Source organism: Salvelinus namaycush, chromosome 31, assembly GCF_016432855.1.
Source record: "Salvelinus namaycush isolate Seneca chromosome 31, SaNama_1.0, whole genome shotgun sequence".
Classification (NCBI taxonomy): Eukaryota; Metazoa; Chordata; class Actinopteri; order Salmoniformes; family Salmonidae; genus Salvelinus; species Salvelinus namaycush.
The window spans coordinates 16,962,575-16,978,339 of NC_052337.1; the positions used below are offsets into that span (position 1 = coordinate 16,962,575).

The 15,765-nt window shown below is 42.4% G+C and overlaps 1 protein-coding gene across 2 annotated transcripts; it reads right to left on the reverse strand.

Annotated features, from left to right (window-relative positions):
* Window positions 1–1,952: 1,952 nt before the first annotated feature.
* Window positions 1,953–15,287, reverse strand: pip5kl1 (phosphatidylinositol-4-phosphate 5-kinase-like 1). Of its 2 annotated transcripts, XM_038970292.1 has the most exons (10): window positions 15,011–15,287; window positions 12,864–13,064; window positions 10,309–10,359; window positions 9,860–10,014; window positions 8,981–9,105; window positions 8,837–8,871; window positions 8,692–8,747; window positions 8,470–8,582; window positions 8,082–8,244; window positions 1,953–4,035 (listed from the first exon to the last, which is right to left on the reverse strand). In XM_038970292.1, the coding sequence occupies exons 1-10, from the start codon at window positions 15,023–15,025 to the stop codon at window positions 3,573–3,575; spliced, it is 1,377 nt and encodes a 458-aa protein (XP_038826220.1). In that variant the 5' UTR covers window positions 15,026–15,287; the 3' UTR covers window positions 1,953–3,572. The 2 variants fall into 2 exon arrangements, with proteins under 2 accessions (XP_038826220.1, XP_038826221.1); XM_038970293.1 differs by lacking the exons at window positions 10,309–10,359; window positions 12,864–13,064; window positions 15,011–15,287 and having other exon boundaries at window positions 9,856–9,943.
* Window positions 15,288–15,765: the final 478 nt, after the last annotated feature.

Here is a 15,765-nt window from a genome sequence, read left to right on the forward strand (position 1 = left end):
CCTCTCTTTCATATCGTCTGAGATTCCTCCCCCTCTTCACTTTAGACCCAAACTGTTACAGACCAATAACCATCCTGCCCTGCCTTTCTAAAGTCTTTGAGAGCCAAGTGAACAAACAGATCACTGACCATTTAGAATCCCACCGTACCTTATACGCTATGCAATCCGGTTTCCGAGCTGGTCATGGGTGCACCTCAGCCACGCTCAAGGTCCTAAACAATATTATAACCACCATTGATAAGAGACAATACTGTGCAGCTGTGTTCATCGACCTAGCCAAGGCTTTTGACTCTTGTCAATCACCACATTCTTATCGGCAGACTCAACAGCCTTGGTTTCTCTAATGACTGCCTCGTCTGGTTCACCAACTACTTCTCAGATAGAGTTCAGTGTGTCAAATCGGAGGGCCTGTTGTCCGGACCTCTGGAAGTCTCTATGGGGGTGCCACAGGGTTCAATTCTCGGGCCGACTCTTTTCTCTGTATATGTCAATGATGTCACTCTTGCTGCGGGTGATTCTTTGATCCACCTGCTATGCAGACGACACCATTCTGTATACATCTGGCCTTTCTTTGGACACTGTGTTAACAAATCTCCAAACGAGCTTCAACGCCATACAACTCTCCTTCTGTGGCCGCCAACTGCTCTTAAATGCAAGTAAAACAAAATGCATGCTCTTCAACCGATCGCTGCCCGCACCCACCTGCCCGTCCATTATCACTACTCTGGACAGTTCTGACTTAAAATATGTGGACAACTACAAATACTTAGGTGTCTGGTTAGACTGTAAACTCTCCTTCCAGACTCACATTAAGCATCTCCAGTCCAAAATTAAATCTAGAATCAGCTTCCTATTTCACAGCAAAGCATCCTTCACTCATGCTGCCAAACATATCTTCGTAAAACTGACTATCCTACCGATCCTTGACTTCGGCAATGTCATTTACAAAATAGCCTCCAACACTCTACTCAGCAAACTGGATGCAGTCTATCACAGTACCATCCGTTTTGTCACCATAGCCCCATGTACTACCCATCACTGTGACCTGTATGCTCTCGTTGGCTGGTCCTCGCTACTTATTTGTCGCCAAACCTACTGGCTCCAGGTCATGTATAAGTCTTTGCTAGGTAAACCCCCGCCTTATCTCAGCTCACTGGTCACCATAGCAGCACCCACACGTAGCACGCGCTCCACCAGGTATATTTCACTGGTCACCCCCATAGCCAATTCATCCTTTGGCCGCCTTTCCTTCCAGTTATCTGCTGCCAATGACTGGAACAAACTGCAAAAATCACTGAAGCTGGAGACTCATATCTCCCTCACTAGCTTTATGCACCAACTGTCAGAGCAGCTCACAGATCACTGCACCTGTATGTAGCCCATCTGTAAATAGCCCATCCAACTACCTCATCCCCATACTGTTATTTATTTGATTTTGCTCCTTTGCACCCCAGTATCTCTACTTGCACACCCATCTTCTGCACATTTATCACTCCAGTGTTTAATTGCTATATTGTAATTATTTAGCCACTATGGCCTATTCATTGCCTTACCTCCCTTATCCTACCTCATTTATACACACTGTATATAGACTTTTTCTATTGTATTATTGACTGTATATTTGTTATTCCATGTGTAACTCTGTGTTGTTTATGTCGCACTGCTTGCTTTAACCTTGGCCAGGTTACTGTTGTAAATGAGAACTTGTTCTCAACTAGCCTACCTGTTTAAATAAAGGTGAAAAAATAAAAATAAAAAAGAGCAGTGGTTCCCAACTAGGCACTTGAGGGGGTACTTCAGGGGTACTCCGGGCAGAGCAAAATTCAGTTGGTGGTACAGTAAGCAAAAAAGGTTGGGAACCACTGAACTACCTTTAGAGAGAGGGTACCTTCAGAGAGTTAGATACAAGCCAGTAAGCAAATAAGCAAAGTTCACACACACCTTAACTCAAAGTTCTTTATGCATTGAGCAAAGGTTTCAGCACACGCCTATTATAGACAGAAGGCACAAACATGACTTTACCAGGGGTCAACAAGTTGAGCCAGGAGAGAGTATAGATGGTGGATTAGAGTTAGCCATCCACACCGTTACAAAGTAGCTTACATTAGTGAATATGTTGTGAAAATGACCACATAACTTAGTCCTCAAATCAGGGTATTTTATTTCCCCAACTTTGTGTGTATGTTTTTTATGCTACATCTTACATTCAAATAGGATGTAAAGTAAATTCTATTCATGGATAGAATAGATTTCTGTTTCTAGACAACTTAAACCCTGTAAATACAGTGCCTTACTTTCAAACAACATTCAGACCCAGACAGAGTTGTGAAAACCCCCTAAAAACAATCCTCATATTTCCCTGACTGACACAGGGAGTCGAGGGTGAGGTACAGAATGAAGCACCTCAAGAGGTTTAAAGCACATTTGTGTTATATTTCCTAACAGCAAGACTAAGTCTTTAGCCTACAATTCACCATAAAATCTGGACAGTGTGAGTAATATCTCTTCTGAGGCAACATGGCATTAAAGGGATAGTTCACAATTTTTTGTGTATTTTCAACTTCCCTACGGTGTTACCTAGGGTGTCCAGGTTCTTCCCTAGGTAAGTAAAAAATAATATACAATTTCCAGAAGTGAACTTTCCCTTTAAAAAATGTGTTGGTCATCATAAGAACAAGGCAGTCTTATAAAGGTTGTGTTCCCCTGTTCAGACATTGCATGCATCAACCAATGGTTGCGTGCCACGTCATAGACTGTGCAGTCAGGCACCAGATTGCTATGACATATGATGTGGTTAGCTGATATGTAAAATACTTATCCAGGCATTGTAAGATCTGACATGCGTCAGCAATGTCTGAGTAGGGAACAGAACCTTTATGACTACCGTTTGTCATCACTTTTAAACGTTAACCCTTTATACTGACCTTGCCATGACCGCACAAAGAATAGAAAAAAATTATAATAATATATATATACATACACACTGCACAGTCATATCGGGAGAGTATATTCACTTGGTCAGTTGAAAAGTGAAAACACAACTTTTAAAAATACAACAAAATTGCACAGGTATAAACACTTCAAAGTTCAATTGTAATAATAAAAAAATCCATATGAGGTGGCAAATTTGTACAATTATTTTGGTGTTCAGCATTCACTTGCTAATTGAACTTCAACAATTAAAAAACGATTATAATTTGGAAAATCAGCTAATTAATTCATAGCACTTGATTATAAATGTCACACCTTTTTCTTTGTTTACTTAACAAAGAATATGAAAAGGAAACCCATGAATTCGCGATGGTGAATATTATATTTGTATATAATGGTTTATATTTGTTTTAGCTTTGGTCGGGAGATGTGGAAACATGAAAGTAACTGCTCCTTGATCAATCTGAAATTATAGCGCTTTAAAAGCATAGCTTCATGTCTCTGGTCAGTGTCCAAGTTGCGTGCATGCAAACGGGTGTTCCTGGGCAGACAGCCTGCTACTGTGTGTGTACAAATGTTTGTTCTTGGGCAGACAGCCTGCAACTGGAACAAACCATCCTCGTCCTCCCCTTTTTCTGAGTCTACTTGGTGTGGTCCTGTACCCACTGGCAGAGCCTAAGGCAGTAAGAGGTGGGGCTGACGGTGGAGAAGGCCTGCCCTGGGTGCCGCAGTCTCTTCCACCAATGCTCCAGCCTCTTCTTGAAGCTGTAGACAGTGAAGATGTCAATGATGCCCACAAAGTAGCGATGCTCCGGTCCGTCAATGACGTGTAGCGGGTTCTTGAAGTTGGGCAGCAGCCGGCGGTTCTGGGCCTGGAAGTCCCTGAGCACCATCGAATCTGTGACCGACCCGGCCGGCTGCTCAGTACAGGTTCTCCCGGAAAGGGCACTGCCCGGGTCACTTCCTCCCCGTGACTCGGCAATGCTGCAACTTCCTGTCCCGCCATCCATCTCTGACACCAACAGCGTGGAGTCTTCCTCTGGGACCACCCCTGGAACAGTGGGCATGCCCGCATGGGTGGGGCTTGAGCCAGTGATCACTGACCTGAGAGGTTAAAGCGGAGAGGGGGTAACCAGAGTTAATAGAAACCAACAACCATCTGAAAAGGTTAAAGAGGAGAGGGGGTAACCAGAGTTAATAGAAACCAACAGCCATCTGAAAAGGTTAAAGAGGAGAGGGGGTAACCAGAGTTAATAGAAACCAACAACCATCTGAAAAGGTTAAAGAGGAGAGGGGGTAACCAGAGTTAATAGACACCAACAGCCATCTGAAAAGGTTAAAGAGGAGAGGGGGTAACCAGAGTTAATAGAAACCAACAACCATCTGAAAAGGTTAAAGAGGAGAGGGGGTAACCAGAGTTAATAGAAACCAACAACCATCTGAAAAGGTTAAAGAGGAGAGGGGGTAACCAGAGTTAATAGAAACCAACAGCCATCTGAAAAGGTTAAAGAGGAGAGGGGGTAACCAGAGTTAATAGAAACCAACAACCATCTGAAAAGGTTAAAGAGGAGAGGGGGTAACCAGAGTTAATAGACACCAACAGCCATCTGAAAAGGTTAAAGAGGAGAGGGGGTAACCAGAGTTAATAGAAACCAACAACCATCTGAAAAGGTTAAAGAGGAGAGGGGGTAACCAGAGTTAATAGAAACCAACAACCATCTGAAAAGGTTAAAGAGGAGAGGGGGTAACCAGAGTTAATAGAAACCAACAACCATCTGAAAAGGTTAAAGAGGAGAGGGGGTAACCAGAGTTAATAGAAACCAACAGCCATCTGAAAAGGTTAAAGAGGAGAGGGGGTAACCAGAGTTAATAGAAACCAACAGCCATCTGAAAAGGTTAAAGAGGAGAGGGGGTAACCAGAGTTAATAGAAACCAACAACCATCTGAAAAGGTTAAAGAGGAGAGGGGGTAACCAGAGTTAATAGAAACCAACAGCCATCTGAAAAGGTTAAAGAGGAGAGGGGGTAACCAGAGTTAATAGAAACCAACAACCATCTGAAAAGGTTAAAGAGGAGAGGGGGTAACCAGAGTTAATAGACACCAACAGCCATCTGAAAAGGTTAAAGAGGAGAGGGGGTAACCAGAGTTAATAGAAACCAACAACCATCTGAAAAGGTTAAAGAGGAGAGGGGGTAACCAGAGTTAATAGAAACCAACAACCATCTGAAAAGGTTAAAGAGGAGAGGGGGTAACCAGAGTTAATAGAAACCAACAGCCATCTGAAAAGGTTAAAGAGGAGAGGGGGTAACCAGAGTTAATAGAAACCAACAACCATCTGAAAAGGTTAAAGAGGAGAGGGGGTAACCAGAGTTAATAGAAACCAACAGCCATCTGAAAAGGTTAAAGAGGAGAGGGGGTAACCAGAGTTAATAGAAACCAACAACCATCTGAAAAGGTTAAAGAGGAGAGGGGGTAACCAGAGTTAATAGACACCAACAGCCATCTGAAAAGGTTAAAGAGGAGAGGGGGTAACCAGAGTTAATAGAAACCAACAACCATCTGAAAAGGTTAAAGAGGAGAGGGGGTAACCAGAGTTAATAGAAACCAACAACCATCTGAAAAGGTTAAAGAGGAGAGGGGGTAACCAGAGTTAATAGAAACCAACAACCATCTGAAAAGGTTAAAGAGGAGAGGGGGTAACCAGAGTTAATAGAAACCAACAGCCATCTGAAAAGGTTAAAGAGGAGAGGGGGTAACCAGAGTTAATAGAAACCAACAACCATCTGAAAAGGTTAAAGAGGAGAGGGGGTAACCAGAGTTAATAGAAACCAACAGCCATCTGAAAAGGTTAAAGAGGAGAGGGGGTAACCAGAGTTAATAGAAACCAACAACCATCTGAAAAGGTTAAAGAGGAGAGGGGGTAACCAGAGTTAATAGACACCAACAGCCATCTGAAAAGGTTAAAGAGGAGAGGGGGTAACCAGAGTTAATAGAAACCAACAACCATCTGAAAAGGTTAAAGAGGAGAGGGGGTAACCATAGTTAATAGAAACCAACAACCATCTGAAAAGGTTAAAGAGGAGAGGGGGTAACCATAGTTAATAGAAACCAACAGCCATCTGAAAAGGTTAAAGAGGAGAGGGGGTAACCAGAGTTAATAGAAACCAACAACCATCTGAAAAGGTTAAAGAGGAGAGGGGGTAACCAGAGTTAATAGACACCAACAGCCATCTGAAAAGGTTAAAGAGGAGAGGGGGTAACCAGAGTTAATAGAAACCAACAACCATCTGAAAAGGTTAAAGAGGAGAGGGGGTAACCAGAGTTAATAGAAACCAACAACCATCTGAAAAGGTTAAAGAGGAGAGGGGGTAACCAGAGTTAATAGAAACCAACAACCATCTGAAAAGGTTAAAGAGGAGAGGGGATAACCAGAGTTAATAGAAACCAACAGCCATCTGAAAAGGTTAAAGAGGAGAGGGGGTAACCAGAGTTAATAGAAACCAACAGCCATCTGAAAAGGTTAAAGAGGAGAGGGGGTAACCAGAGTTAATAGACACCAACAGCCATCTGAAAAGGTTAAAGAGGAGAGGGGGTAACCAGAGTTAATAGACACCAACAGCCATCTGAAAAGGTTAAAGAGGAGAGGGGGTAACCAGAGTTAATAGAAACCAACAACCATCTGAAAAGGTTAAAGAGGAGAGGGGGTAACCAGAGTTAATAGAAACCAACAGCCATCTGAAAAGGTTAAAGAGGAGAGGGGGTAACCAGAGTTAATAGAAACCAACAACCATCTGAAAAGGTTAAAGAGGAGAGGGGGTAACCAGAGTTAATAGACACCAACAGCCATCTGAAAAGGTTAAAGAGGAGAGGGGGTAACCAGAGTTAATAGAAACCAACAACCATCTGAAAAGGTTAAAGAGGAGAGGGGGTAACCAGAGTTAATAGAAACCAACAACCATCTGAAAAGGTTAAAGAGGAGAGGGGGTAACCAGAGTTAATAGAAACCAACAACCATCTGAAAAGGTTAAAGAGGAGAGGGGGTAACCAGAGTTAATAGAAACCAACAGCCATCTGAAAAGGTTAAAGAGGAGAGGGGGTAACCAGAGTTAATAGAAACCAACAACCATCTGAAAAGGTTAAAGAGGAGAGGGGGTAACCAGAGTTAATAGAAACCAACAGCCATCTGAAAAGGTTAAAGAGGAGAGGGGGTAACCAGAGTTAATAGAAACCAACAACCATCTGAAAAGGTTAAAGAGGAGAGGGGGTAACCAGAGTTAATAGACACCAACAGCCATCTGAAAAGGTTAAAGAGGAGAGGGGGTAACCAGAGTTAATAGAAACCAACAACCATCTGAAAAGGTTAAAGAGGAGAGGGGGTAACCATAGTTAATAGAAACCAACAGCCATCTGAAAAGGTTAAAGAGGAGAGGGGGTAACCAGAGTTAATAGAAACCAACAACCATCTGAAAAGGTTAAAGAGGAGAGGGGGTAACCAGAGTTAATAGAAACCAACAACCATCTGAAAAGGTTAAAGAGGAGAGGGGGTAACCAGAGTTAATAGAAACCAACAACCATCTGAAAAGGTTAAAGAGGAGAGGGGGTAACCAGAGTTAATAGAAACCAACAGCCATCTGAAAAGGTTAAAGAGGAGAGGGGGTAACCAGAGTTAATAGAAACCAACAGCCATCTGAAAAGGTTAAAGAGGAGAGGGGGTAACCAGAGTTAATAGACACCAACAGCCATCTGAAAAGGTTAAAGAGGAGAGGGGGTAACCAGAGTTAATAGACACCAACAGCCATCTGAAAAGGTTAAAGAGGAGAGGGGGTAACCAGAGTTAATAGAAACCAACAGCCATCTGAAAAGGTTAAAGAGGAGAGGGGGTAACCAGAGTTAATAGAAACCAACAGCCATCTGAAAAGGTTAAAGAGGAGAGGGGGATAACCAGAGTTAATAGAAACCAACAGCCATCTGAAAAGGTTAAAGAGGAGAGGGGGTAACCAGAGTTAATAGAAACCAACAGCCATCTGAAAAGGTTAAAGAGGAGAGGGGGTAACCAGAGTTAATAGAAACCAACAGCCATCTGAAAAGGTTAAAGAGGAGAGGGGGTAAACATCAAGAAAGAATGAAAGAAAAATACAATTTCCACCCACTTTTTTGTGCGCATGATAAGGGTGGCAAAGGAGAGGCCCTGGTGGCGTTCGTCTTGGTGCAGGGGCTGATGGCCCACCAGGAGGCTGTAGTCCAGCACGTTGAGTCTCTGCAAGAACGACGTGTCAATCTCCACCTGCCGGAGCAGCCACGGCCGCTGCTGGTCTATCAGCACAAGCATATATATGAAATAACTGCATGTACCACTTACTACCTGTTACAGTGTAATAATATGGGTTATTAAAATGGATGTTACTCTGCTATAAGCATGACCAGACTGGCCTATCTCAATTACTACAATATACCTGTAAAGTCTTTTTTGTCATTGTAGTCAGTCATCTGGTACACATATGTGACATAACATACTATGACAGGATTCGTTCCTCTTACCCAGAGTGATATACTGGCCCTTGAAGTTCAAGTCCTTGAGGACAACAATAACCTGGCTACCCTCAGGGGCTGGGTCTGTCCACCGGCTCACCTCACAACCCTTGATGTCATACCTGTAACAAAAGACAACAGAGAACAAAGTCAGTATAACAGTATTCCTACCAGAGCCTGTAATATAGTCCCTACTCCAGACTTTTTGGTTTAACTCTGAAACAGGCTTACCTGGCATTGATTCGATCGTCAGGATAAAAAACACTCTGCATTACAATAAAGTACTTCTGTGAAAAGGGTAAGACAAGGCATGAACAAAGTTGTAGATAATTACACACACTATGCCTATGAATAACAATCTATAATCAGTCTGTACCTTCCTCCTATGGGAAATGTTTATCCTGTGGACACCTTGAAAACAAACCGAAAGTCAGTCAAATGCAGAGCTATGGTAGCTAAGAGAACTAAAAACAGATACAAAGATTTTCCATGAGATGAGAGTCCATCCTGTTAGTCTTACCTAAGAACTTGACCAGCAGTGAATGGGGATACTTCTCTAAGTGCTCCATGTAGATTCTCAGATTGGACAAGAGGAATTTCACCTCTCTCTTATTCTGGGTCTTCAGGAAAAAACACTTATCGTTCCTGGAAGAGAAAGACAGATGCAGAGATCAGGCCCAGAACAGAGCGGCACATTTTGCTCTTAATTGTAATCAGAGGGCTGATATAAATACTATGCATGCCAGTCTCTCTTGGCTAAGAGGTGAGGAGAGACTGACTGCATCACTTCTTCTTTTTATAAGAAACATTAATGTGTTGAAAATCCCAAATTGTTTGCATAGTCAACTTACACACAGCTCTGACGCACACACTTATTTCACCAGACATGCCACCAGGGGTCTTTTCACAGTCCCCAAATCCAGAACAAATTAAAGAAAGCTTACACTATTATACAGAGCCCTTCTTGCATGGAACGTCCTTCCATCTCATATTGCTCAAATAAACAGCAAACCTGATTTAAAAAAACAGATAAAGCAACACCTCGCGGCACAACATCTCTCCCCTATTTGACCTAGATAGTTTATGTGTATGTACTGATATGTAGGCTATGTGTGCCTTTAATTTTTTTTTTATATAGTTCGGTCCTTGAGCTGTTCTTGTCTATTGATGTTCTGTATTATGTCATTCTGTATTATGTTTCATGTTTTGTGTGGACCCCAGGAAGAGTAGCTGCTGCTTTTGCAACAGCTAATGGGGGTCCATAATAAAATCCCAAAATAGGAGTAACAAAGGAACTTTTCTATATTTCCACTATTGCTGTATGTCTATGTGTGGTGAGAGAGATATACACTAGCAGGAAAGGGAGAGATGACGAGAGGAGTAGAATATGCTTACGCACGTCAGAAAGAAGTCAGCCTTGCTTTTGGAGTTGCTGATGAACTGCAGGTATGAGCCATCGGAGGAGAGAGAGTGCTGATACTCCTTTTCTGTCATCCCCAGGGAGCGACGCAAGCTGGCAAACACTGGCCCTGCAAACGTCTCCATTTTAAAGTCCTACACAGAGAGAGAGAGAGAGAGAGAGAGAGAGAGAGAGAGAGAGAGAGAGAGAGAGAGAGTTATTTTGAGTTCAGATCTGATTGGTATCATCAGCAAACAGTAATGAAAATAAGGTGATAGATACAGCAGCAAGGTCATGGATGTAGGTCAGAAACAACCAGCCCAAGAATAGATCCTTGAGGAACTCCACAAGATATCTTGGCTCTATTAGATACCTGCTGTTTGCATAGACAAACTCCTAGTATCAGTAAGAGATAGAGAGAGGAGAGAGAGTTTTGGAAATCAGCATACCTTATGTATTTGAGTGAGCTCCAATCTGTAATCATCTTCTGACAATTCATCCTATGATTAAAAAAAAGAAAGAAAACAGAATAATGGTTACCTGTAACATATACCAATTATGCAAAGCAATAAACATTTCCAAGTGGTCTATAATCACTGTGGGTCAGATATATCAAACATTTTGCATTCTAAAAAGAAGGCATTTGTTTTGTTTTCACTATTTTAAATGTTCTATTCACTACTAACATTCTGTGTATGTTCTACACAGATAAATGTTTAAATATGAAAAAAAGACAACGGCAATGACAGTCCACCAACAACAAAAATGTACAGATACCTTTCCTGTTGAACTCCTCTCAACTTTTCATGAAATCTAAACATTGCGACACAAAATTAGCTAACACGCTACAAGAGGTGGATCAACAGGGTGTGTGTGTGTGTAAGATAATACGTGAGTAAGAGACAACAGACTGGACATTCATGTATCACACTGCTGAGTCAGCAGGCTCCATTTGAATGTGTGTGTGTGTGTGTGTGTGTGTGTGTGTGTGTGTGTGTGTGTGTGTGTGTGTGTGTGTGTGTGTGTGTGAGAAAAAAAAAACGTATTCAGCACCATAGGATCCAGCACAGCAACCAAACGCCAATGTAAAATGGTTTCTGCAAATAAGTTCTCATGATTACACCCAAATCCAAGTCCCACTTGGCTCTAATATCAGCCTGGTCGCAGAGCATTTCGTATTATTCTGTACATACATTTTTTAACCTTTATTTAACTAGACAAGTCAGTTAAGAACAAATTCTTATTTACAATGATGGCCTACTTGTTAAGCCCATCCGGCCAAACCGTCCCCTAGCCCGGACGACGCTGGGTCAATTGTGCACCGCTATGTGGGACTCCGAATCACGGCCGGTTGTGATACAGCCCGGGATCGAACCCGGGTCTGTAGTGACGCCTCTAGCACTGCGATGCAATGCCTTAGACACCTGCGCCACTCGGATGGCCATAATATTATATGTTATGATATATTACGTTATGTTTGCTATGGTTACATTAAACAGATGATTACTTAAGCCAAAGGTTGAGAATTCTAATCTCATCACAGACAACTTTAGCATTTGAACTAATTAGCAACTTTTCAACTACTTACTACTTTTTAGCTACTTTGCATGTTAGCTAACCCTTCCCCTGACCTTAACCCTTTTAGCTAACCCTTCCCCTAACCTTAACCCTTTAACCTAACTCCTACATTTTTATTTAACCCTAAGTCCTAGCCTAGTTAACGTTAGCCACCTCTCTAGAATTCATGACATATTGTATGTTTTGCATATTCGTAACATAATTCGTAACATATCATACCAAATGGGTGATGGACATCCACAAATGAATACATGCCATACGAAAAGTAACATATCATACTAAATGGGGTGTCTCGGTTTTTACTTACAGAATAATACAAAATGCTCTGAGATCAGGTTGCTAATATAATCCTGTTTTGTCCCCCCCTACATTGTAGGGACAACAACAGTGTTTGTCAGTTAAACAAAGCAAATGCACAAGCTACTAATAGCCACCTCCCCTAGCTCAGCCAAATACTCTGTTTCAAACCGGATACTGACCAACTTTCCATCTGACCTTGGTGCTGATGACTTTTGGTCGATCTGAGGGCACCGGATGGGTGAAAGCAATATGGTAAAACCTTCTCAGATCCGCAAGGGCAAGTCATCAGAGCAAATAGTAGGGAGCAGGTTTCAAAATTGGGCATACGTCTTAAACAAAACGATTGTTGCAGAGAAGGTGCCATTGTAGCTAGTAGTAAGCTAACAAGCGGCTAACAAACTATGAGAACCATAACAGTTTGAGCCTTTCTTATTGGAAAAGTCCAGGTAATCACTCCCTGTTCCAGTCCATTTTCTTCCGTTTGCTGCCTAATGAACATGACCCGGGGTTCTTCTGTATGGGGCCTTAAGCCATGAGTAATAGAGGTGAATGGAGCATGGCTCTATCTGATGAGCTCCTTTTGTTCATGTTACATCCCCACCCCTGTTGACCTTCTCATGGTCCTCTGGGCGAACTTGATGGGTGATGGAGGTGGAGTGAATCAATAGTTACCCACCACCAGGAAATCAAAATGTATCCAGTTTATAACCAAACATGAACATGTTCACAATGGCATATGACAGGTGTATGTATGTATATTGTTGTTTGTTTGGACCATTTAAAACGTATTTTTGACTAGTTTCAGACCACTGTACATGGTTATGCACGCTGACAACACCATGCCCAGATCAAACTGTCTATCCCTTGTGAGCCTTGTAAAACATCTTAATCTACCATGTGTTTGCACTGGGTGTGACGTTTGTAAAATACCTGTACACAGGGCATTAAACACAAAGGGTTAAAAACAAGGTGTAAGTGAAGACAGTCTCGTGTTCTAAGTTTGTTTTAAGTGTTCTATCCTCCACTGAAATAAACAGGTCAGATTTTTAACGTGGTGCAAACATGCTTAGTAAAATTTACTTAGAATACTTGCACCACACCTAATGTGACCGTGGTTGGTGCTCACCGGTGGTGGGTTGTCGATGGTGGTCTGCACGGCTGCAGAGAGGCCTTCCTTCATCATAGAGGTGAGGCTGTAGAACTCGTGCTGCTGGTCAATCTCAAACAGGCCCAGTAGCTTCCACTGCTGCCTCAGGCCCCCCCACATCGTCCTCTTCACTGTCCCAGTCCTCCGCGTCACCCCCACCGGACCCCCAGACATCTCCATCTGGGGTGGGGATGACACACACACACCAGAATGAGTGCTCAAGCACCAGCACTTGCAACCATCTCTACAAAATGCCACATCACTAAAAGGGCTGTTTGTCTCCATTAAAATGTAATGCCATTTACAAAAAAAAGACAACTACGCAGGTAAGACCAGTTGGACCACGCAAGTTGGTCTTCCTATCGATTGACGTGTGGTAACTCATTGCTGGGCAAACCAGAGGTTGAAAATAACAGTCGTGTCGTAGAGAGACCTGGGCTGCCTGTGGCATGCAGAAAGTGACCACGGCAACAAAAGTGCAATGGCTCTATAGGCCTCAGAGAATGGAGAGCTTTTATTGGCCCGATATTGACTGACAGTGAAATCAAACAGGCCACATACATTTGACCACAGAAGCCTTTCCTGTTAGGAACAAGCGAGTAGAGGGTAACTGTGAATATAGGCTAGTGTAGAGGGGCGGACTGGAACCAGAAATCAGCCCTGACATTTCTAACACACCTGCCCCTTCTTTTCCTTGAGGTTCCCACACCGGCCCATTTTTTTCCTCGAGGCCCCTACACCAGGCCATTTTTTCCTTGAGGCCCCCATTATTAGCCACATAATTAAAGACTGTGAATATAGGCTAGTGTACAGGGGCGGACTGGGATCAAAAATCACTAAGGACTGTGAATATAGGCTAGTGTACAGGGGCGGACTGGAACCAGAAATCACTAAGGACTGTGAATATACTGTAGGCTAGTGTACAGGGGCAGACTGAGACCAGAAATCACTAAGGACTGTCAATATAGGCTAGTGTACAGGGGCAGACTGGGACCAGAAATCAACCCTGATATTTTTAACACACCTGCCCCTTCTTTTCCTTGAGGCTCCCACACGGCCCATTTTTTTCCTCAAGGCCTCTACACCAGGCCATATTTTCTCTGAGGCCCACATTAATAGCCAAAAATTGATAATTTTGCACAAAAAACCTGAGTTAGACAGGCCCGCTGGGCTAAAAATGAACCAGCCCATCTGGCATTTTCCCAAAATGACAGATGGCCAGTCCAGCCCTGCTAGTGTATCCCTCCTTCCCCCCACATGGGGTATGTAAATATGAACCATCAGTGATCATGGATCAACCAGCTGTCTCCTTGACAACACGCAGGAGAGGAACAAGTCTGTTCAAGTCCCTAGGGTCTAGATGTAGCTGTTGCTCTCAATGCGCCCCTGCAAGCCCTAGGGGCACTTTATCTGTTCAAGCACAGTGGCTGTAACTAATGAGGTCCTTGTTTTGGAGAGTACCCAGCTTCAAGCATCTATTAGCAAAATAACCGTTTAATTAGTCGTTTTATTATGTTAAATCATGATGAATCAAGGATAAACCATTGATAAAACAGGGTAGAAAATAGGTTGTTTTTATCAACATGCAGAATCGTTGAGAGGACTCCGTCCAATTTGAGTATCTGCACTGCTCTATATTGACCCACTGACCAGTGGAACCGAGTTGACACCACACCACACCCACAGCAGTATACCAGCATAATAAAGTAGGCCTACACCTTTTGCCATATAGTAATACCCTATACATGTGTAGGGTACACAATAATATATGGGCTATTATAGGACTAGCCATACAATAAAACAATAGGCTAAAAAGGGTTATTGCATGCGCATAACGGTGATACAGCAAACAATTTCTGATAATGTTGGCTGGATGGTTTGAATATGGTGTTATTCTTTGCTGCCTAAATTAAACTTTTCACACACAATTCGGATACATCATTCCGTCGTCTATCCGCTGCCTGTCATTGCGCGCATGGGATACCGACGGGTAAATTTAGCACGAATAAAAAAAACTACAGTAGGCTACGTTCATATAGTCAAAAACATATAACAAAACAAGCAATATTAAAATAATATTTGCGTTAACATTAGTAATAGATATTCCAAAATATGAAGATTCTTGCCTCAGTTTGGCTCATCGATGCCACTAATTCAGGTCCTCCCGTGTCTGCTCTATAGTTCCCGAGATCAGCGCATTCCTCCTATCCACGATTGACATCGCAATCCGTTCTTTCAATGAATGCGCGACAGCGGGGATGTGGCGATAATGACACTGCGCGGAACCCCCAACAAGCTGCACCAGAAATCTCCTTTCACAAAGCATTAGCTCGTCTGTGACCTGAAAAAAACTCGGACACACAGGTTATAAAAAAACGTCATATATGACACATTTTACGAGGAATCTTTTGATGTGATCAATGATATGACCTAAATCGTAGATGTATAGCCTACACAATACAACATGATTTGAATCAATTCTCATTATAGACCACATTCTAAACATTGAAATCCTGAATGAATTGTGCGAGAATTATCAATATAACATTTTTATTTTGTGAATACAGAGGACCTTTAACCCTATACACCATCCACATTTTAGACCTTGTTTTGCTCAACAGACTTTAGAAAACCGTCCATCATATCAGATGCTAAGTTATCTTGTACTTGAACTAGCCAAGCACTTAATGGTATTTAAAAGCATGACAGATTTCCTAATTTGCCACAATGAGTATTTAAAATACCAAGTGCTTGTGTGGACATAATAAATATGCTTGGATATCAATTGGGCCCTTTCAGTCCGTGTAGACTACAGTTACTAACTAAACAATTGACATGGGTCATTCTTAGCAACTAAGAACTCGAAATAAATCTTTAAGTC